Consider the following 23291-nt stretch of genomic DNA (forward strand, 5'->3'; position numbering starts at 1 on the left):
GGCAGCCCAGCTCCAGGTTGAGCTGTTGTTCAGCATCTTAGCTGTGGAGGGCAGTGTCACTGGCCCTCATATATGGGATCCGAACCGGGGCCCTCTGGCGTCCCAAGCCAGTTCTTAACCATCGCACCACTCGGCCGGCCCTTAACCAGTTCTTGAGGTTGGAACGTATCGATCATCATACAAACGGTTGCATATATAATGTTGTATGAACAAATGACTTCCTCAGGGTAATTAAAAAAATTAAATTATGAACTATCCTAATGAAATTTGGACTTTTTAGTTGTTAGGGAGCTTATATATTTACAGTTTTGAAATTGTATTTTTTTTCCTAGCTTTTAACTTTTCTAAGTTTAAAATAAAATCATGATGATAGTTTGGATGAATTCAGCTAGTTCATGAAATCCTTGAAAATGCCTTATTCTGAAAGTGTTTCGAGACATATAATTAAGCCTACTGTAAAAAGTACAGAAATATTATGTTAGAACTAGCAAAACCCTCTTTAAAGATATTTAAAATGTCAGTTTAAGGCAAATAACATTATATTGATTGTATTGTTCCCAGGATGTAGTACGAGTATAACAGTGTAAATGGGTTGAGGGGAAATTTGGGCAAGTTCATGGATTATAAATTTAGGATAAATTCTAGCATTTTGAGATTGACGAAGGGCACCAGTCTCTGTTACACACGGTGGACTGATTGACGCACAATGACGACGCTTTAGTACAACTTGAACGAAATAAGAATTATCTTGTGTGTACTTCATATTACCCTATATGATAGATGGTTTCTGGGAAAGAGAAAATGAAGATTAAATATAGTGAATTTCTGGAAATATTAAGTCTTTTTGTTAATACCTAATTTTGTTCCTGTTTACTGGAGCTTAGAAATCGTGTTGTGGAAAATTTTTTCATTGTAAGTCACATTTAGGTAACAGGGTGATTTCTGTACAGAATGGTTTTCTTTTGCACCCCATTTAGGCACTTACCTAACCTCAAGAAGTAAATACAAGGACTTTTCTAACTGAACAATGCCTACAAATCTGCAATATAGTAGAGATTGACTGCAAGTAACTTTTTGAAAGTATTAGTAGCACACAGAACTAAATGAAAAATGATTGATTGCCCAGGTTATGCCAAATTAGGTTTTCTACTTAGTGGTTCCAAAAAGAATTTGTGTAGTGTTACAGACATAACATTATATTTGTCTTCTGATTTGTTACTTGCCGTTTTTCTGTTCAGTTATACCGGTTAGAACGCTATGATGAATGCTTAGCTGTGTATAGAGATCTCGTCCGAAACTCCCAAGATGATTACGATGAGGAGAGAAAAACAAACCTTTCAGCAGTTGTTGCAGCTCAAAGCAACTGGGAAAAAGTGGTTCCAGTGAGTATCCCTGTGTACCCACGCAGCCATGAAATGATATTCCTTTCTGGTGTTTGACTGGTGTTTTGTTCCATGACAGGAGAACTTGGGCCTCCAAGAAGGCACACATGAATTGTGCTACAACACTGCTTGTGCACTGATAGGACAAGGCCAGCTGAATCAGGCAATGAAAATCCTACAAAAAGCTGAAGGTTGGATATTTATTAAAATTATGTGTAATTATAATGTGCATATAACTTTGCATAGTATTTCCAGAAACTGCATTTGACTTCTTTGATTTTTTTTAAAGGGAAATTATTGATTCACTGGGAATTTTTCATAGTTCATCTGGCCTTTCTCTTGGGTTTTTGACAATATGTCTCTTCTACTTCTGTCTAATCCATAAGCCAGACTACTTGTTCATTTTCAACCACAGCAGAGTTCTGAGAAGTAGTTTTTTGAACAAGTCACTATGAGTGTTAGATGTAAATTGAGTTAATTAATGTCAAGCACTTACATTAGTACATGGCATATCATAGAAGCATTCAGTAAATATTAGTTATCATTGTTATTAAACAGGTATTCAAGAATAGTAATAATATGGTGTACCTATATGTGCATGTATGCACACACACACTACTTTTACATATTGATAACACTATTTAAATGCATTTTCACTCCATTTAGCATGTTTCTATATATGTAGTATTTACATGAGTTGAAGCTGTTAATTAAGAAAAAAAGAAATTTATTAGAGAATTATGTCTGGTCTTAACTCCTGAAGCATTTAGACTTTTCTTCTGCATATAGTTTCCCTGGAAGCTATAAAAGTAGTGTTAGGGACTGCAGTGAACAGTGGGGAGGGAAAAACGGTGAAACAGGGTTTGTTTTACTCTTAAATGTTGAAGGTTAAAATAAGAACAAAGGTTAGAGCATTATGAGAAGAAAAATATGTTTAATAATTAGAATTTCTTGATCATGCCCAGTATTGACAGTGGTCTAGGAGAAGGCCATTCTCATACATTGCAGGTTTGAATGTAAAAGCAGTACAAACTGCAGTGGGCAGTTGGTTTTAAAATTTGCATTGCCTTTGATCCAAGAATTTTATTTCTAGAAATTTATTTTTATGAAATAATTAAATAAATTCATATATATATCTGTATAAATGCTAATTAAAGAGATGTTCATAAGAAAAAAATTTAGAAACATCATGAGTTTTTGTTCTATTATAGGATTGGCTAAATTTTACTATAACCCCAAATAGATTACAATACAGCCATTAAAAATAATAATGGAGATCTAAATTTATTATAACATAAAAGATGTCCATAGTATATTAAATGGGGGAAGAGAGATTTCAAAATAGTACTCTTTCATTTTAAAATACAACTGTACATTTACATTTAAAAAACCAATAATTGAAATGCTAATAGTTATCATCTCTGGGTGGTAGGATTATTGTCTTTATATGTTTCTATAATTGATTTTTTGCAATCAACATTTATATTTTTAAATGGTCTTTGAAAAAATTTTAACATAAGAAATTACGAATGAAAGGAAAATAGCAAACGGACCGGCCAAGTGGTTCAGTTGGTTAAGAGCTCGCACAAGAGTTTGACCTCTGAGCAACAGCAGTTCGAGTCCTGGCCCAAACTGAGCAGCCACTGAGCTGCCAATAGGTGGCAGGATGGCTCAGCTAAAAAAAAAAGAAAAAAGAAAAATAGCAAAGAGCTAGAATAATCTGCAACTGATAATATTTATCTAATACAGTTGATGGTAATGATAAATTTCAAATTTGCCTTTTATTAAAATTATCTTGAAATCTTTTGTTCAAGAATTTAGTTCTTGCTCTTTGGAATGGTGAAAGGAATGGGAGTTACCCAGCAATGTTAATTTAAAAACCATTTTTTCCTATAGATCTTTGCCGCCGTTCATTATCAGAAGATTCTGTAAGTATTCTGTTGTTAAACTCAAATTTTACAGTTCTGACTAATATAAATTTGTAGGAGGCTTCACTGTAGTATTTGACTTTTTGGAATAGATGGTGATTGAATAGGAATAGAAAACCTCTTGATCAGTTGTTGAAGTCTCTTAGGGTGAGAAATTACAGTGTAAAAATTTTTATATGCCTTATGTATTTTATTTTAAATTCATATAACTATTCATTCTCCTATTTTAGATGTAGGGCTCAGGTCTTTGAGTATGGGTCTATTCATGGGAATTCCATGCATGTTTCTTAGATTCACATATAATCCAGCATTTGTGATTTCATTTCCAGTTTTTTGTTTTTTTTAAGTGCAACAATATCTTAAAGACAGTTGTGAAGTTGGTTCCTTAGAGTCCTCATAGATGTTAACTTTTTCGCTATTTCTTACCGTTTTCTGGCTCACACCTAATTAGATAGTAGTTTTCTTTAGGAACTCACCTTCATTTCTGAGCATTCAACATAGTTTTCATTGAATTCAGAAGTCTCTCTTCACACTCATAGTTCTTCTCTTACTATAATAATTAAGTTTCATCATTTGCTTATCAAACCCAACTGCCATAGTGGGCTTGGAAACAAACATATCTGGTGGTCAGCATATACTCACCAGGTGAGAGCAAGAGTGCCAGGCGTGGTGAAGGAGCAGCCCCCTAGCCTTGAGCATTCATTGTACGTGGACAGCAGTCAGTCTTTCTGGCGGAATGGATTAATCTGGAGCGTCAGTTAAGAGAGCTGCTGTTTGAACTATAGAATTAGTTTCAGCTTTTGAAGTTCTTTGTATGGTGATAATTAAATTAGTTAGAATTTGTAATCTTTGGACTAGAGTTATGGTAGAAGTAAGAGTGAAGCATTTTTAAAATAGTTCTTATGAGAAAATTGTTTCCAGAATTTAAGGGTATCATTGTAAAAAGTTAAACCTGCATGCTGGTTGCTTACTTTTCTTTTCTTCATTCTTAAGTTTTAGAGAATAATAATCAATGAGTGACATTCCTGAGCTTGTTGCCATGTTCTTCTAGAATCTATCTTTTTGCCATTCCCATTTAAACTTCCCTCTTTGGTTGCAATTTGTAAATTTTAACCAACTGACTGTAAGGGAAAATTCCTGGAAATTGTGTCTTCTTTCGGATTACATGTCTCTTGAATGTTTGGATCACTTGGTGAATATGTGGCTCATTTGGAGAATTTACAGAAAAAACAGTATTTCCTCTTTTGCTTAGGATGGGACTGAGGAAGACCCTCAGGCAGAACTGGCCATCATTCATGGGCAGATGGCCTACATTCTGCAGCTTCAGGGTCGCACAGAGGAAGCTTTGCAACTTTACAATCAGATCATAAAGCTCAAGTAAGTGAGTTACAGATATAATGTATCTCTTATAGATGTGGTTTCTGTTTAAAGATGTGTTCCTTTTTGATTGTTGATTGTTGTTCACAGGCCTACAGATGTGGGATTGCTAGCTGTGATTGCAAATAACATCATTACCATTAACAAGGTATGAAATATCCTTGGCTTTCCCACACTTATATTTTATACTGCAAGCGTATTTCCCCAATTTTTTCCTAGGATAGGTGTTCCTTTTTTTCCGTAACAAAGTCCATTTGTTGCAAAACTACAGTGGAGAGTGTTAATCATAAGGATGATGATTCTGCAAGGTCTATTCAAGTAGTACAACTTTTTTGTAATTACAGACCCTGGAATTTAAAATCTTAACCATTTTCCAAGTTTATAATAATATGGAGAATCTCTGTTTGTTAGAGAAATAAATTGTGTGGACTTTTAAACTTTTAAGTGTGTGCATGTTTTACACGATTTTTTAATCTAGTGAATATGAATGCAAGCTTCCTGTATATAATTTTTTCTTTCTCATGTTTTTTATTTGGGGGGATGGGAGTCAAGGGCAGTTTCTCTCTTTCTCTGCACCCCTGCCCCAAAACCATGTGTAAAATATTACAAGTATGTTTATAGATAATCTCAAATAGTACTGCACTAGTCAAATTAACCACCGTTTGGAATATTGTTTTAATGACAAAACATTTCAAGTTCAGATTTGAAACTTAAGTCAATAGAAAATAAGAAAAGTAACATCTGGGGTTTTTTTTTTGAAATGTCATGTGATTTTTTTCAAGTTCCATCTTATTTTATCCTCACAATTACCTTTTTAGGTAGCAGTACTTGTTTCCAGTTTATGGGAGTATAATCTGAGGCTAAAAGAAATTAAGTAATTTGGATAAGGCACAGCTAGTAAGAGGAAGAACTTGGATTCAGATTCCAGTCTCTGACTCCAAAGCTTGTTCCTTCTAGTCCTTTGTGGTACCTCTTTCCTCCTATAGAGAAGTTCAGAGGGTCCCCAGAGGTGGGTTGAGGAGGGTAGTAATTATAGGTTGTTGCAGGCCATTGTGTGGTTTAGGTTTCCAAAAATTGATGCTGGCATTTGAATCTTAGCAGTATATACCTGCCTATGTTTATGAATAACTTCAAATGCTACTGAGGACAAATCTTTCTTTTCTGATACATAATTGTGTGGAGAAGAGTATGTGAAATACTAAATATCTCATTCTTATACACTGAACTTTTATCAATCAACAGATGTTTATCTCTGACTTTTTATTCAAAATAGTGCTGGATGCACTAGGCCAGGGATCAGCAAACTGCACCTCGCGAGCCCCATGCGTCTCTTTGGGTATGTTCCGTCTCAAAAGTTTGCCAACCCCTGGAAGAGCCAATCCTGTCCCTCACAACAATTTAAAAATTAATTGAGAACCACAAATATATTTTTACATAATCACTATTATGTGAATAATATCCTTTAAAAATTTTATAAATGAAACCATGATAGTTTTATTTTCATTTTCAATTTTACTTCAGAGCCACACACTCGCGAGCCACAGTTTGCTGACCCTGGCAGCTCTTCCATCTCAAAAGTTTGCTGACCCCTGCACTAGGCAATGATGAAACATGGTCTTAATCATTACATAGTTTTAAAATCTCATTCCAGTTTTGAAAAAAATTTTGTGTGTTTAAATTTCTTGTCTGTATACTTCATAACTGTAGTATCTGTTGAAAGATAAGATCTCTCTGGGTTGGCAAATTTGAGCTGACCTTTGGAGGGATACAGTTTGAAGGTTACAGCAGCAGCATAAAGCACATGAAACATGAAGAAATATTTATGGCCTGTACAGGGAAAAAGAGACAACAGAAGATAAAATGATACATGCTGACGTTTTAAAAAATAGGTTAAATTGAATGATATCAAGGCATGGGAGGTCTTCAAAATTAAATATTTGAATAAGTGCCACGATAGCGAAGTTTAAGAGAAGTCTAGTAGTGGCATGCATGATGAATTAGTCTTAAAATAGCGAACAGTAGTACCAACTAGAAATCCTCTTTGAGGACTGATTTGTATGAAAGCCAGTTTCTTGCTGTACATTAAAATAATTTCACATTGGTTTGGAGCTTCACACTCAGAAAAAGTAGAATTTATTTTAGATTTCTTCCTTGCCTTCTTTTATTTAGTCTTTAAACTGGTAGAAGACCTGGTTTAAAAAAGCACAATGGTATCACTTACTTGCAAACCAATATATCGTTTAACCAAGCTAGGATACTGTGCACATAGTAGACACTGATGCTCAGTTTGTCCTTCTCAGAATGCAATGTGACTTAATTGTCTTCCTTCTTTGAAAGGTATGTGACTCTCTATAATTCTTAACAGGACTTTTTTTAGGAAGATAACACTGTACTTGCCCCACACAGAAATTTCAGAAATTAAGCTTCATGCTTCTGCCTAGGTGAGAAGGGCCTTAAGAATAGGAAAAACAATAGCTATGTTGCATTAGTATTTTTTTGCTAAAAATGGGTTCAAGAGAGGTATAAATATATTTCTGAATTTAATGATTTGCTTACATAATGACACTATTTCAAAGAGGAATGAGTTTGTCATCTAAAGTCTAAAGGGCATAGTTTGTAGAAATTGCAAATTTAGATATCTTTGTAGTCCTAACTTCTACTGTATGATTTGTGCTATCCCTGTGTACTTTTATTTAAAATGCTCAAAACAAGCAGTTAATAGGGGAACGATAAAAGAAAACCAAGAACCCAAAATAAATTTATATGCATCTTAGAAGCAGAGGCACCCCAACCAGGCAGATGTGTTATATTCCAAGCTGTCTTGTGTTTATATAAAATGACTAAATGAAAGAGGAATATGGCCCTGGAGTGTTAAGAGAGGTAAAGTTTGAGGTTGCTGTTAATTATGAATACACTTTTCTTTGTCAGGACCAAAATGTCTTTGACTCCAAGAAGAAGGTGAAATTAACCAATGCAGAAGGAGTAGAGTTTAAGCTTTCCAAGAAACAGCTGCAAGCAATAGAATTTAACAAAGCTTTGCTTGCTATGTATACAAACCAGGTAAGTAACACATCTCAGATTCCATTGGCTAAACCTTTTGGAGTGTAGCACATGAGGCATAATGGGTGTTTCAGTCCAATCTATTTATATTGTTTGTTTATATATTGTCTTAAACCCATATGTTCTTCAGAATGTCATATGTAATAGATTCTTATTGGTTAAACAAGTAATTTTCCCAATTCTTTGTAAAGTTGTGCAGCTCGTGGCTTTTAAGAGGAAGAAAACACTATTCACACTTATAAATGATATAATTTTCTCATTACCTTATTTCTTATCTCTAAATTAAAAATCATCAAAGATGCTGATCATGATTAGAGATTTAAGATCCATCTTCCATATTAGATTAATCATAATCACATCAAGTTATAAATGTTGAGGTCAATTCTAACCCTAACAAGCATTAATTTTAATTAAATTATGATTTCATACTCTTCTAGAGCACAGGGTTTTCAGTGGAAGAGTGAAAGACAATAACATTTTATTATTTAGAACTGAGTCGTTAAATACTTTAGCAAGAAATACCTGTACGTTTTGTTGTTTCAAAGCAAAGGTCATACTTCATGTATTTTTTTTTTAAACAAAGCTCTGGAATTTAAGCATCGAAATGAATGTTTAGAACTCATCCTTTTCTAAATGCTTTCAGAACTCATATCTTAAATTCAGTAAATGGAACTCTTTCTCTTAAAGGAAAAAATTGAAAATAGATACTACAAACCACTTCTCTCACCTTAGGCATTCTTTACTTAACTATTGGGTTGTCGGAAAAGTCATGACGTATTTTGTCTATGTTTTTCAAAGGTCATTTATTTATATAAATATCAAAGATCAATCAGTGATATATTGCCCGTTTTGTTCGATAACCTTTTGCCATCTTTCAGTGAGTTTCATAATTCCTCGTTCATAGAAGGACCTGTCTTTATTTGCAAAAACTGAACAAGGTGCTGATTTACATCCTCATTTGAATTGAATGTTATACCATGCAAGGAGTTTTGAAGAGAGCGAAACAAGTGGAAGTCTGACGGTGCAAGTTCAGGCGAGTATGGTGGGTGTGGCAACACATCCCATCCAAGCTCCAATAATTTTTGACGGGTGATCAGACTTGTGTGTGGTCTCGAGTTGTTGCGATGGAACACAACTCCATTACAATTAACAAGCTCTGGACGTTTCTGGATGATGGATTCGTTCAGATTGCCGACAGTACACATTCGAATTGATTGTTTGGTTCCTTGGAAGGAGCTCAAAAAACACGACATCTTTAAAATCCCACCACACCGAGCGCATAACCTTCCTCTGATGAATGTCTGCTTTCAATGTCATTTGAGGCGAGTCATCACGTCGGGACCAAGACCATTTGTGCAATATATTGTTATAAACAATCCACGTCTCATCACCAGTTATCAGTTGCTTCAAAAAAGGATCGTTTTCCTCACGCTTAATGAGCATATATATTGCTGATGTTTATATGCACTGTCAAGTGAACTTCATTGAGTTCATGCAGAACCCAAATATCGAGCTTGCTTACGTATCCAAGCTTCTTCAGGTGATGGTGAACACCTGAATGATGGATGTTCAATGTTGCTGCAGTCTCTCGTGTCATATAACGTGGGTTTGACTCAATCAATGCCTTTAATTTGTTATCATCAACCTTGGTGGGCCTCCCTGACCAAGGAGTGTTGTTGAGATCAAAATCACCAGCACGGAATTTTGTGAACCATCATTGGCACTGATGTTCTTGTAGAGCATTGTCACCGTAAACTTTATGCAGCTTTTCACAATTCTTGACGCGCATTCTTCCCTTTATGGAAGTAAAACAGTAAAATATGGCAAAAATGCACAGTTTTGTCTTCCATCTTCAATTTGTTGTAAAAGCTCCAAAAAACTCAACCAAATCCCTCAATTTTTTTTTAGAATGAAGCTAGAGCTGTCAGCTGTCAAATGACATAGCAATTACAGATATGGGAATGACTCGAGTACTTCCAAAAATGAACTAGTGCCATCTGTCGCAAACATGCGTCATGACTTTTCTGACAGCCCAATATTTTGTTTCAGCTGATTTTCTTCCCCCTCCCCTCATCCTTCTTTTCTTTTTGGTCATTCAGTCTTTAATTTCATTAACCAGCTTATTTTTGTTGGGGGGAAAATACTGTCTTTTAGGCAGAACAATGCCGAAAAATATCTACTAGTTTACAGTCCCAGAGTCCTGAGCATCTCCTGCCTGTGTTAATCCAAGCTGCCCAGCTCTGCCGTGAAAAGCAGCACACGAAAGCAATAGAGCTGCTTCAGGTAAAGGAATTACTTGAATTTTTAATGAGGTATCAGGCAGTGGTAGCCTTTTTTTCATTTTCAATATGTTATAATGTATAAGCATAAATTTCATGGGCAAACATAGGTAATATGCCACTAGACAAATTCCAGAGTGTCACCTTTGTTAATTCCTGGACTACAGCTTTGTTTTCTATAAATTTGTATTAGTCTGTATTTGCCATAAACCCTGAAGGATGCTTTTCATTTGGAGATCATTTATTGTGAGTTAAGGGTTTGTTTTAGGCTTAAAATACTAGAGCATGCTTAGCCTCTTTTTTAATAACATATTCAGTTAGTCCCAATCCAAAACCTCAAATAATTACGGACATACTAACTTGGTTTTTATCAACGTAAATCAGCTGGTAGATTATGTTTGAATTGCCTGAGTGTAGACCACATTGGAAAGTTGAAAAGAGTAAAATTGGGACCATCCATCCCGAGGGGTAGAGTTACTCAGTAAGGAAGCATCATTTATTTGAGTATCTTTCTTTTTTAAAAGAAAACTTTTATGTAGTAATCTTAATTTTCTGGAAACGACATTATTGCACTTACTTTCAGAGCATAATTTTAAAGCACAGTGGAGGTTGGATAAAATATTTTCAAAGTAAAATTTTGACCCTAACCAGAAATTTAATATTTTAAAACTGATTTAAATTTTTATGTAGCTATGACAAGTCATTGGAATGTGTTCAGTTAGTTGTGTAAATAAAACGTGATTTTATTTTTCCCCAATTAAAAAAATTTTAGGAATTTTCAGATCAGCATCCAGAAAATGCAGCTGAAATTAAGCTGACCATGGCACAGCTGAAAATTTCCCAAGGTATAATTTCATCATGATTAAAATGTCATTTTAGTAGAAACATATGGTTAGAATGATTCTGAAGTAGTTGTAGACTATGATTTTTAAATTTTTGCATAATTCCCCATTATGTAATTATTGCTGTTTTAAACATCAAGCTAGATGGTATGAGCGCCAATCTAGTAGTGTGTTAGATGGCCTTTTCTTGGGTTATTCCTAATAGAATGATTCCCAGTCTATACCTTGAAAGTCTACAGAAGCAAAGGATTCCTCTGTTCCAAAAGACCATACTTAAATTTTCTGGGTATGTCATGTGTAGAAATGCTTATATCTGTCACTTGGTAGTATTTGCATAAAATAAAGGTTACTTTGCATCCTAATTTTCAGAATTTCTTAGCCCCTTTATCTTTTATTTATACTTTACAACCCTTATCTTTGGGGAAGAGAGACAAGGGAATCTAATGAGAACTGACATTTTTTAATCTTATAGCAAACGGCTAGTATTTTTGTCCATGATTTTGAACCACTCTTGAATGATTATCTAGAGCTGTGTTATATCCATATTTGGTAGCCACTATCCTCATAGTAGCTATTTTAAGTTTAAATCAAAATTAAATGAAATTTAAAATCTCATTCCACAGTTGTGTTAGCCGTATTTCAGAAGCTTCATAGCCACATGTGGCTAATTGGACAGTATAGATGCAGGATGTTTCCATCGTGACAGTTCTATTTTCAGTTTATTTTTGCAAGGATTATTATACTAAAATTAGAGGGAGCCTGTCATGGTTTTTGTTTGTTTTGAAAGATTTTGTTATTGAGCTTTGCAGTGAGGGAAAAGCAGAATTTTAACACTGTAGGAAATTGTCCATTGCACTCATATCTACAGTAACATATTTCAGGGCTTTCAGGGAAGGACTCCCACCTCTAAGTTACAGTCTGCAAAAGGAGAACTAGAGTTCAGCACACTGGGAGATGATTTTTCTGGTCATCTGCCATTAACTTTCTTTGTGGGCATAAGCAAGGTGTTTTGTTTCTTTAGGACTCAAGTTTCTTATCTGTAAAATGAATAAATGGAGTACATTTTACCCAATATCCCAAAGCTTGAGTATTTAGAGATGTTGTATAACTCATAAATTTCTTCTTTTTTTTTTTTTTCCTTAATATGCTTTCTTCATTGTGATGTTGATTTTGTTTTTAATCTCTTAAGGTAATATTTCTAAAGCATGTCTGATATTGAGAAGCATAGAGGAGTTAAAGCATAAACCAGGCATGGTGAGTTTATAACTAAAATATAAATTGTAAGACTGAAAAAGTAATGGAATTAATAGTCCAGTGGTATGTTTAATGTTTTTTTTGTAGTCACTCTAATTTCTGCGTATTTCTTTATATATTCGTAATGTAGGAATAATGGCTAAAATAACAACAGTTACTTTCTGGTATAAATTTAATTTCTTTTTATGCTCTGCTTTGAATTGATTTAATATTTAATCAGATGTGCCAGGCACTGTTTAGGCCTTACATTACCTCTGATAGCCAATTTAAATAACCTAAGACCCATGAAGGGAATTTCTTAGCCTAAATTATTTTATCATGTCCTTAAGGTGATTTCGAGTTAAAATAATTTAGTAATAGTGGCCAGCAAATTTAGTTTTTATTTCTCTGGTTATTCAAGCATCACAAGTGTAGATCACTAATACAGCTGTAAAAGCATCTATTTCAGAGTCAAGACTAATTCTGTAGTGGTGGTATGTGCATTTATTGAACAAGGACTGTTTTATTCATGTCTGCATTCTGTAACACAACTTGTTTACAGTTTACACTCAATAAGTGTATGATAGTATTATGGTAGTGCTTTCTCTTTCAAAGACTCATATTTTAAAGACTGGCCTGTGATTACTTTGTGTTAGAATCAAATAATAGATGGCTGAAAATGTTTCTAATATTTAATGTCTGGCTTTCTGTTACCTTTCAAGAAATTTGTTCATTTCACTTAAGTTGTTGGATTTATTGGCATAAAAGGTGTTCATATATTCCGTATTTATCCTGTTAATCTCTGTAGAACTTTTTGTTTCTGATATTGTTTATTCATGTCTTCTCTTTTTTTTTTCTGATCAGTCTGGCCAGAGGTTTATCGATTGTACTGATTTTTCTCAAAAATCCAGCTCTTATTGCTGTTTCTTTTCTGTCCCCATCTCCTATTGTTCTTTCCCCACTCACTCCACCCCAGCCACATGGGCCTCCTTGTTGTCCCTCGAACACAGTATGCAAGCTTTTCACTCTCTGTATGTAGCTTAGGCTACATGTGACTCGTGGGAGTCACTAGTGCGTGTACCTCACTGGTCATGCACTTGGATGTCCCAGCAGTGTCTGATTACATAAACTAATTTTCTAAGTGCTTATTCTCAACTTCTGTACTTAGCTTGTTGTGGACTGATAACCATTTGTGAACAGGCACTGCTGTAGAGGAAAGGTATATTTTATAGATAACTAACTTTGTATTTGGAAAACTGTTCATGGTATTTCTAGTTATTATGCTCTATAATATCAATTTTTATGATGAATTAGGTACTGGTGGAGGGCCTAGCAACCTTTTATTTCCTATTGCTTCAATGTTTTTCATTTTCAAAAAGCTTATTATGGGAGAGGAGGAATTTTATTCACTAATTTATACCTTTTCCTGGGTAGGTATCTGCATTAGTGACCATGTATAGTCATGAGGAAGATATCGATAGTGCCATTGAGGTCTTCACACAAGCTATCCAGTGGTATCAAAACCATCAGGTAAATAAAGGGAGTAAAATGTTATAAGGGCATGTTTTTACATAAAAATGAAAAACTGAACTAGTGAACTCAAAATTTAGGAGAATTGAAACATTCCAACTCACTATTTAAAAGATGGAATGCTATTAGACTGTCATATTCAATTTTTCAAGTATACCAGATCCAAATAAAATTATTACAAGTAAGGTATGCCTGCAGAATGAAAAAAATTACTTAGTTATGTTTTCTGAACCTCCTCCCTTTGTGTGTGTACCTGTATTTGTGTGTGCAATCTCAACAAATAAGAGTATTAATAGTACACGATTGCATATAAGAGAACTCATCTTTAGTGGCTAGAGTGCCCATGAATGGTAGTATTTGGTAGAACAGTAGTACAGTTGACCGTTGAACAACATGGGTTTGAACTGCGCAGGTCCACTTATATGGGGATTTTGTTTCTCTTCCTTATGATTGTCTTAATAACATTTTCTTTTCTCTAGCTTCCTTTATTGTAAGAATACAGTATGTGATACATGTAACATCAAAATATGTGTTAATCGTCTGTTTATGTTATGGGTAAGGCTTCTTCTGGTCAACAGTATGCTCTCAAGTTTTTGGAGAGTCAGAAGTTATATGCAGATTTTCAACTGTGTGGGGCAACATGTCGCCCCTAACGCCCATGTTGTTCAGGGATCAGCAGTGCATGGAATATTTGGATATCAGTGTCTCCATCTAATAGGAAAACATTCATTTTTTCCAGTATGGGTCTCTACATAGGCAGTATCCAACTTTACATACACACAGGTGGCATTTATACTGTTAGCTGTTAGCACTATTAGCAGTGGAGAGAGAGCAGTGTTCTGGGAAATCTTATGTTAATATTTGAGAACTATGGTGACATATATTTCAGATTTGATTATGGGGATTATTTCTGGTTGTGGACAGTCTAAATAGAGATGGGTTGTGTTCCAAATTTATAAATTGGTCATCACTTGTACTAATTTGTCTACCCTGCTCTCTATGTGTGCGAATTTGTTTTTTTTGTTTTGTGCATTCTTTAAAACTTAAGATGAAGAATATAACGGATAGGTTCATTTGAAAGGTCTAATGAATATAACTTCATTGGCTTGCTAGCTATTTAGCTTAAAACCTTTTTTTTTCTTTTTATTGAAACTGTAGCCCAAATCTCCTGCTCATTTGTCTTTGATAAGAGAAGCGGCCAACTTCAAACTCAAATATGGGCGGAAGAAGGAGGCAATTAGTGACCTAGAACAGCTATGGAAGTAAGCTCTGAAAGGTGGAGATGTAGAAATCCAAATTTTATTGCTGTTATTTGATCCAAGGGCATTATTTTGCTTGTTTGTTATTTTCTTCAGTTTTATACACTGTTTAATAACTTTCTTATTTCTTCTTTTAGACAAAATCCAAAAGATATTCACACCCTGGCACAGCTTATTTCTGCTTACTCACTTGTAGATCCTGAGAAGGCAAAAGCGTATCCTTTTGATTGTTGCAGATGGCTCCCAATTAGCGGACTAGATCCCCAGTACCTGTTTGACCGGGACTTTTGTTGTTGTTGTAAATTTCAACAAACAAAACCTGCTTCTAACTAGTAAAAGCGAAGATGAGACTTTATTGATCAATGAGACTGAAAAATACAGTGATAGATCCAACTTGGGATACAGCTTGAGCCACAAGCAAAAATGAAGTAAACAAGATACAACTTATATCTCTCCAGCGGCAAAAAGAAAGAAAAAAAAAAAGCATATTTAATTTGGGTAATTGTATATGATTCTGAAATGTCATTCTGATTGAACTGTCATAGGTCACATGCCCATCTCAAACAATTAAGAGTGTTTGGTGCCCTGATTGGCTGAGTTTGGATTACGTGTGCTACTCCAATATGGGTGTGTTCCCAAAACTAAGGTGGGGTCACCCACCTTTGCAGTGAGCAAGTTGATGTTTTATAAAGATTGATGAACAACTTTCTTTGCTTTTGACAAAGGGTATAAAAAAAAAGCCCATGTTCTTCTATCGGCATAGGCATGTTGGGAGGCATGTTCATATGTGTGTTGCGTTCCTGAGCTCCTGCCCTGTCCCAGTCTTAGTAAACACTTGCCTTCGTCAGACAGCATGTCTCTGAAAGTCGATGTGGAGGCTCTTGAAAACTCCCCCGGTGCTACGTACATTCGGAAGAAGGGCGGAAAAGTTGCTGGAGACAGTCAACCGAAGGAGCAAGGGTAATGTTTGTCATTGTAACATTCACTGATGCTGAGTTCAGATTATATAAGGAATAAAAAATACATTCTTGTAAAAATTCCATGTGGATAAAGTTTAAGTCCCTGTTCTTTCCTTTCCCTGCTTTTTTGCTGTGCCCAGCTCGTAGTCCTTGCTTCCTCCCTCCTCCCTGGCCCACAGTTAACTTCTGGTATTAATTTAGTATGTACCCTTCCATATCTTTTTTTTGTGTGTTTACACACACAGGTGATTTAGAAATGTTTTCCTTAGATTGGATTAGTTTTTGTTTTTCACAGAAGTGGGATTATATTGTACTTAGGATTTCAGGCTTGTTCTCTTTCATGTAATAAGTCTTGGAGATTTTTCCATATTCTAAATGTAGACATACTTCATTCTTTTTATGCTTAGTATTCCATAAGCTGCATGTGCCCTACTTCATTAACCTGTAAGTTATTGGTGCACATTTAGTCCATCATTTAGTAATTTTGCTGATTTGGAGGAAAGGTTAGCCAGCTTCATTAACTTACAAGAAGTCAAATTCTGATTCTTTCCTTGTTCTCCTACATTGCCATCTCACAACAATTAGCAGAAGCCTATGGTAAAATGTTTAAGATTCTGTTTTTGACTCAAGATGAATAGAGAATGGAAGAAATACAACACTCAGTTTTGTGGCTTTCTTAGTTTTTCACTGTTATCTCCTTTTTTGAATGCTTTTTGAAATCTAAAAATTTTTCTAACATTAAAACAGTTCAGCAACAAGCATATGATTGACTTCATTATGAACACTGTTTGGTAGAAAAAGCATTATCACCCTCATAATAGATTTTTAAAAACTTAAAAAGAGTTGGGACCTCAGAGATACAGTGTCCAAAATTGCATTTCATCATCTGATTCTGATTTCAAGCCTTATAAAGAAGCCCAAAATGAAATAAATTCAAGCCAAATCTTAAGGGGATTTTCAAATAATGCCTATTTAAGTATTTTCAGTATTTATTCCCTCTCCCAAAACAGGATTGGGTAATTAGTAAGAACATACAATTTGTTTCTAATCCTGTAATCTTTCTCTTTTCCCCGAGACAATTACTGACGTATACAGTGACTTTTAAGCTTTTAAATTTCAGAATATTTTTATTAGGTATTATTAATTTATTTTATGCTAGCTTTTAGATACAAGGGTTTCGTTTCTTTTGAAGATATTCTATGTTGTTGACAAAATATAAATCATGGTTCTTGCCCCCAGAGAAACTTACGTCTAGCAGAAGGAGATGTATGTAAGCAGTAATTGCAGCCAAGGCTGCATGTGCTGTGATTGTACTGGGCATACAGGAGCACTCCAGAGGGAGTAGTTCTGCCTGGGGACAGTGGGAGGTTAGGGAGGGCTGCATGGAGGAGGAATTGAGTTGACTCGACGAAAATGAAGAGAATGAGGTAGGCAAAGTGAGCAAAGCAAAGAAGTAAATGACGGAGAATCTTTGGGAAATCGCAGGTATGACTGTGAAGTATGATTTATAGTGAGACAGTTTAGAAAACTATTGCATAGTCGAGGTGAGAGAGAAAGCTCTAAAGTGAGACACTGTATGTTGAATTTTTTTTAGGGTACCCTGATCTTTCTCAGTCATATGACCTGGTAAATGAATTTTTCACAGAAATTGTTGCTCTCATCTTTTTAGTTCACTCTTTCATGGTTCCCATAGAGGCATATCATATGAGTGTGTACAGAGATAATTTTTCTGTCTTCCTCTTTTCACTGTAGCTATCAGAGTACTTAACACTTAACACTTTTGAAGTGTTTTTTTTATTTCATACTTTTTTAGTGCCTTTGGGGTTAGGGTCAGTGCATTTAATAAAGATTTTATTACCAAAAAAAATTTAGTAAGCTTACAAGTTTCAAAATTGGAAAAATAAAAAAGTGCAGAGTAAAAAGTCTCACTCCCGCCTCTGCCTACCGTCTTCCCTCCCACAGCCAAAACCAATGTTACTTGCCTCACATGTCCTCACAGAGACATGTTCTGTGTATATTAGATCTATACATGTTATTCTGGCAAAGAATTTAATTATCTAGTCTTTAGTTTTGCCAAACATAGGGGAACTTACCCCAGTACTGTAGATTTTCATGCTTGTGCACATTTCTTATCTTTTTACATAAACTTAATATGTGCCGATGTAAATGGTATCTGTTTTGTGAAAACAGTTGTCACCCCTCTTTTCCAAACCCCCTTCTAAATCTACAGTGTATAAAACTTGATTGAATTTAACCTGAATAAATACCTCAACTAGCTTATTAGCTTTGGTGAGCCAGCCTCAAATCCTAAACACCTTTATGATAAAGTACTCAGCTTGCTCCTTTACACGTGCTTGATGCTCTCTATTTTATCACGTTGATGCTAATTATTTTTCTTCTCTTTGTAGACAGGGAGATTTGAAAAAGAAGAAGAAGAAAAAGAAGGGTAAAACTTTTTTTTTTAATCTTTAGATGTCTTTCTATAAGAAAAGCTTGAGTTTAGCCCTATATAGAAGAAATCTTCAGACATAAATACACTGTCCTCTCATATCTTTGAACATTTGAGTTTTGTCTTGATTATAGCTAACATTTAATTTGATTACTTTAAACAAGTCTGGAGTTTGATTGCCTGATTCAAATTGTTGCTCTAGTAACATTGCTCTTTCGCTGTGACTTAACATACTTGTTGAGTTTTTCGTCTGCAAAAATGGAATATATAATATATACCTCACAGGATTAAGATACTTCATGAAAAGCTCTTAGAACCATGCCTGGCAGTGGAAGCCCTTATGCATTAGGGTGCTTTCGGCTACAAGTACCATAGGACTCCATCAGACCTGGCTTAAGAATTTACTGTCTATGAAACTGACAGTGGAGGAAGGTTAGCATCAAGGTTGGTTGATCAGTTAGTTGTACTGCTTTGCTTTGCTGTACACAGAACTGAATCCCATTAGAGTCTTAGGATTTTTGTTAGAAATAGGGCCACATACTTGTCATTTACATCCAGCAGGAGAAAGAGGGCCTCTGTGCATTTGGCGGATCTTTCCCATTAATCTGATTGGGCCAAGATGGGTCAAGTGTCCAGCCCTGAACCATTTACCAAGGGAGTGCTGTGCACTGATCGGCTTAGGCTGTCTTAACCTGTGGCAGGAGTGGGTAGAATGAGTATGCTTGGCTTTAGCTAATCTGAGGTTATCCCTGGAGCCACCTCTCTGATCCTGAGTCTGGGAAATCCATGGTCCAAATCGGGTAGCTTCTTGATTTTGCCCTCTGCCATCTTAGAATTCAGCTTTCCCAAGGCTGTTAAGTTTATTACTATGCCTCCATCTGTTTTCCAGCTTTCGAAATTTTATTGATAATATCTTTTCTCCTATTCTTCCTTCTAATGTGTGTATTGACATTTTTTTATTGTGAAATAAACATTTTTTAAATTAGTTTCAGCAATACAACACAGTGCAATAGTTATACTTTTTACCCCTCAAAGTGACAACTCCCTCCCCCAATCCGCCACCCCACTCGCCCTCCCCCATATCACACATATCTGTAACAATTCCCTTGACTTTCATTCCCACACTATATACTCCACATCCCGTGACTATATATATAGACAGCATAAATAGGTAACTACAATATTGCTACAGGGATATGAAAGATAGTTCAGGGAATATAATTAATAATGTTGTAAATATTTTGTAGGTGTCAGATGGTCACATGTCTTGTTAGTGAGACCACTTCATGATCACTGTATTGACATTTTAATGGGGTTTTGGGACAGTGCAGAAGCTAATGTTTGCATTCAATCCACTGTCTTTAACTAGAAGTCTTCTTATTCACTTTTTTTTTCTATTTTTTCCTTTTATTTTTGGGGGTTTTTCTTATTCTTCACTTTTGTCACAGTACTTGGAATTTGGTAAAAACTCAAGTACTTGTTTTGTGTTGTTTTATGTATTAGTAATACTTCAAAGGAACAGGTGATAAATAGGTAGCAATAACCTGCAATTTCACTTTTTTTCTATTTTTTGTGGTTTCCAAATGAGCATTTCTTAAAAACTCACAAATGACATATGCTTATTCTAAAAACAAAGTAAAATAAAATAAAAACAAAACAAAGATAATAGATTTCTATCATTATAGAACGGCATAAAGAGTGGAAAATTCCCTACCCCAATTCATTCTCCCAAAGGTAATTAACTTTTTTGTATATAGAACATACATATACATTTACATGCTTAGTCAAAAGGTTTTACAAAGCTAATATGAATGTATCAGGATAATTTTTTTAATCTTCTATTTTAGATTGTATTTGTGCAGACATTTTTCCAGATTATTAAATATAGATGTCCATGACTTTTTAACCAGTTGAATAGCTTGCTATACTGGGGGTATACTGTTATTTATTTAATCATTCATTTATTGATAGACATTTAAATTACTTTGTTATGTTAAAGATTATCACAGAAAATATTCTTACACACATAAGTTTGAGGCTTATGGTTTCTGCAGGATAAATTTCTGGAAGTATAAATTTTGACTGGTACTGCCAAATTAAGTTGCTCTTTACAAAGGCTATACCAACAAACACATCTGCCATTGGTGTTTGTTTCCCCACTATCTCACCAACACTAAGTATTATTACTGCTTTTAATATTTGTTAGTTTGATAGAATTTTTTACCCTTTTCATTTTTATTGAGTGAGGTTGAGCATCTTTTCACATGATTAATGACTTATTTCTCCTGGCTTACCCTAATTACACCTATGCCCATCTTTCTTTGTGTGATTTACCTATTGATATCAAGATGGACTGTGCAAGTTTTTGTTTTATTATTTCTCTTTAAAATGTATCTTTTACCAAATGAAAATTTAATTTTTTTATATACATCTATGAAATATTTTCCTTTATGGCTTCTGAATATTGTGGCATGCTTGAAAATAAGGCCTTTTCCCCTCCTAGATTATATAAATAAAACTTTCTCAGATAAATTTATTTTAGTTTAATGTTATTTAATCCCAGGCTTGGACATACTATTTAAATAATTATCTTGAAAACAGTATCACAGATCTCTCATTTCCTCATCAATTGTTGCATAGGAAAACTGCCTAAGAATTATGATCCAAAAGTGACCCCAGATCCAGAAAGATGGCTGCCAATGCGTGAACGTTCTTACTACCGGGGAAGAAAGAAGGGTAAAAAGAAGGATCAGATTGGAAAGGGGACCCAAGGAGCAACTGTGGGAGCTTCATCTGAACTGTAAGTCATTGCTTCCCAATAGAGGTCATTCAGAGCATAGGTTGGCTCTTTCCGAGATTGACTCAGGGACATTAGTGAGAATTTTTAATGTGTTTTAAGTATGAGAAGTAGAGTCAGATATCTTTGATGTTTTACAATATACTGTTGTAAAGGAAAGAAAATATAGTATTTCTGATTTGATTGCATTGTAAATACTAGGATTGTAGGATTATATTTTAAATATTAGGATTCCAGTACCTTCAAAAGGAAACTAAATAAACTGAGTCATTCAACTAACTAAATATCTAGATAAACAAAGACATAAATAATATGACTAGGAAAAAGTATTAGGAATGTTACTAAATAGGGTATTTCTACATGGTAGGATTATAGGTCATTTAAATTTTCTTTATTTTCTAAGCTTTTTATAAATTGGCATGTACCATATATTACTTATTCTTTAATTATAAAGCAGTAAAAATTTTACTCAAAAGGAAAATGGATAGGGAGTTGGAGAAACCACTTTAAAAGAAATAGAATGTGTGTGGGAAATTGTTAGGGGTGAAAAGTGAAATCTATGAATGTTCGTTTTTGTAATCTTTTATTGTTGAATATATGAATGACCAACACTTTCCTGATCTGATGATTTCAGGGATGCCAGTAAAACTGTGAGCAGCCCACCCACCTCCCCAAGACCTGGCAGTGCAGCAACAGCATCTACAAGTAATATCATCCCCCCGAGACACCAGAAACCTGCAGGGGCTCCAGCAACAAAAAAGAAACAGCAACAGAAAAAGAAGAAAGGTGGAAAAGGTGGCTGGTGATTAGAACTCTTGTTGCAGGCTATTTTAAAATTAGTCTTAGTAACACTAGGAACATAATGGTAACACAGCAAGAAGCACATAGCTGCTCCCTTTCTCATCCCCACATTTTCACAAAATGATTTTCTTGTGCATCAGACAGGAAAACATCATCCTCAAACTCTTGCCTAGTCAGACTTGGCCTACTTTTACCACCTAGCTTTTACACAGATGATAAGGACTCAAAATAATTGGTGGGTAATAATAAATACCCACCTTGATATCTTTTGTATCCTTTCCCTTTGTGTGCTGGTGGGTTTCTTTTTTTGTCTTTTTTTTTTTTGTTTTTTTTTGGTTTTTGGTTTTGTTTTTTTTGTTTTTCAGTTTCACAAACAAGGCATGTTATCTAAGAAGAAACTACTTCTGTTTTAACTAGAGTCCGAAAATACTAGTTCCTATCAAGTCCCACTTTATGTTTTAGGAGGCCTTAGGAGACTGAAAGTGGAATCATCTGAGCATTCCAAATATGCGAATGTAAAGGGACCTATTAATACACTGGTGTTCTTCACTTCATTACATGAGTGGCCACAGGAAAACTAAAGTAAATGTCTTGATTAATTTTTACCACAAATTCTCTGTCATGTGAAACTGGAATATGGGAATGTATAGTAATTAAAAGTAAGTTTGTGGATGTATATATACACATATATATAAATTAGGACTCCTTTGTGCCCCCATATCATTTTCAGATTATGATAACATTATGCCAATTTAGCACTATTAAAGAACTCAAGGAAAGCATATCAGTGTTGTAAGAAGTTGATTCTTAGACCCAGTGCTGTGAGGTCAGATGGGTTTGGACTCTCAATCAAATTTAATGGCCCCCATCAAGAGCATGAACATTGACTTCCTATGTAGAGAGGAAATCAATACCAGAGTTCAATAGCAGGCAGTATTAAAACTAACAGTACTGTTTGGCCCAATAGTAAATACTCAGCTCCTCTTTCTACTTAGGGGTATGACTATTCATTACCCTTCCCAACGTGATGGAGTATTAATAGTCAGTCTGTGGCATTATCTGTGATGTTAGTGCTGTTCTGGTCTTTCCTTGCTCACAAGCCACTTTCCCACTGAACAGTTGTAACACTGGGATGTTCAACCTTGTTAATATTCATTTTATGCTACCCAAGATAGCATTGAATTTAGACTTAAGAGTTATTTCCTTGTGATCATATTACTCCATCCTTGTTAATAAAGTGCTGCTGTGTTTGACTCAACATATCTACTGAAACTTCTTCAAAGAATTGTTTTAAAGGCTTTCTTCTTCTACAACAGTAAGAAATGTGCTACCTTTCTGTTTAGCGTAATCAGAATCTGTGGTGGCATCTAAACAAGAGATCCTCTTATATATGAA

General features: G+C 34.9%; 1 protein-coding gene across 1 annotated transcript in view; it reads left to right on the forward strand.

The window, feature by feature from the left end:
• SRP72 (signal recognition particle 72) overlaps window positions 1-23154 on the forward strand; it is a 28130-nt gene extending 4976 nt beyond the window's left edge. The window contains exons 4-19 of the mRNA XM_019664359.1: window positions 1239-1382; window positions 1462-1573; window positions 3279-3310; window positions 4563-4687; window positions 4778-4835; window positions 7616-7747; window positions 9902-10030; window positions 10799-10871; window positions 12058-12122; window positions 13536-13631; window positions 14790-14893; window positions 15028-15105; window positions 15713-15850; window positions 18258-18295; window positions 20939-21098; window positions 21730-23154. Of these exons, the coding sequence (XP_019519904.1) occupies window positions 1239-1382; window positions 1462-1573; window positions 3279-3310; window positions 4563-4687; window positions 4778-4835; window positions 7616-7747; window positions 9902-10030; window positions 10799-10871; window positions 12058-12122; window positions 13536-13631; window positions 14790-14893; window positions 15028-15105; window positions 15713-15850; window positions 18258-18295; window positions 20939-21098; window positions 21730-21901 (1656 nt within the window). The 3' untranslated portion in view covers window positions 21902-23154. The remainder of the gene's footprint in view (window positions 1-1238; window positions 1383-1461; window positions 1574-3278; window positions 3311-4562; window positions 4688-4777; window positions 4836-7615; window positions 7748-9901; window positions 10031-10798; window positions 10872-12057; window positions 12123-13535; window positions 13632-14789; window positions 14894-15027; window positions 15106-15712; window positions 15851-18257; window positions 18296-20938; window positions 21099-21729) is intronic.
• Window positions 23155-23291: the final 137 nt, after the last annotated feature.

This window comes from Hipposideros armiger, unplaced genomic scaffold, assembly GCF_001890085.2.
Source record: "Hipposideros armiger isolate ML-2016 unplaced genomic scaffold, ASM189008v1 scaffold_420, whole genome shotgun sequence".
Classification (NCBI taxonomy): Eukaryota; Metazoa; Chordata; class Mammalia; order Chiroptera; family Hipposideridae; genus Hipposideros; species Hipposideros armiger.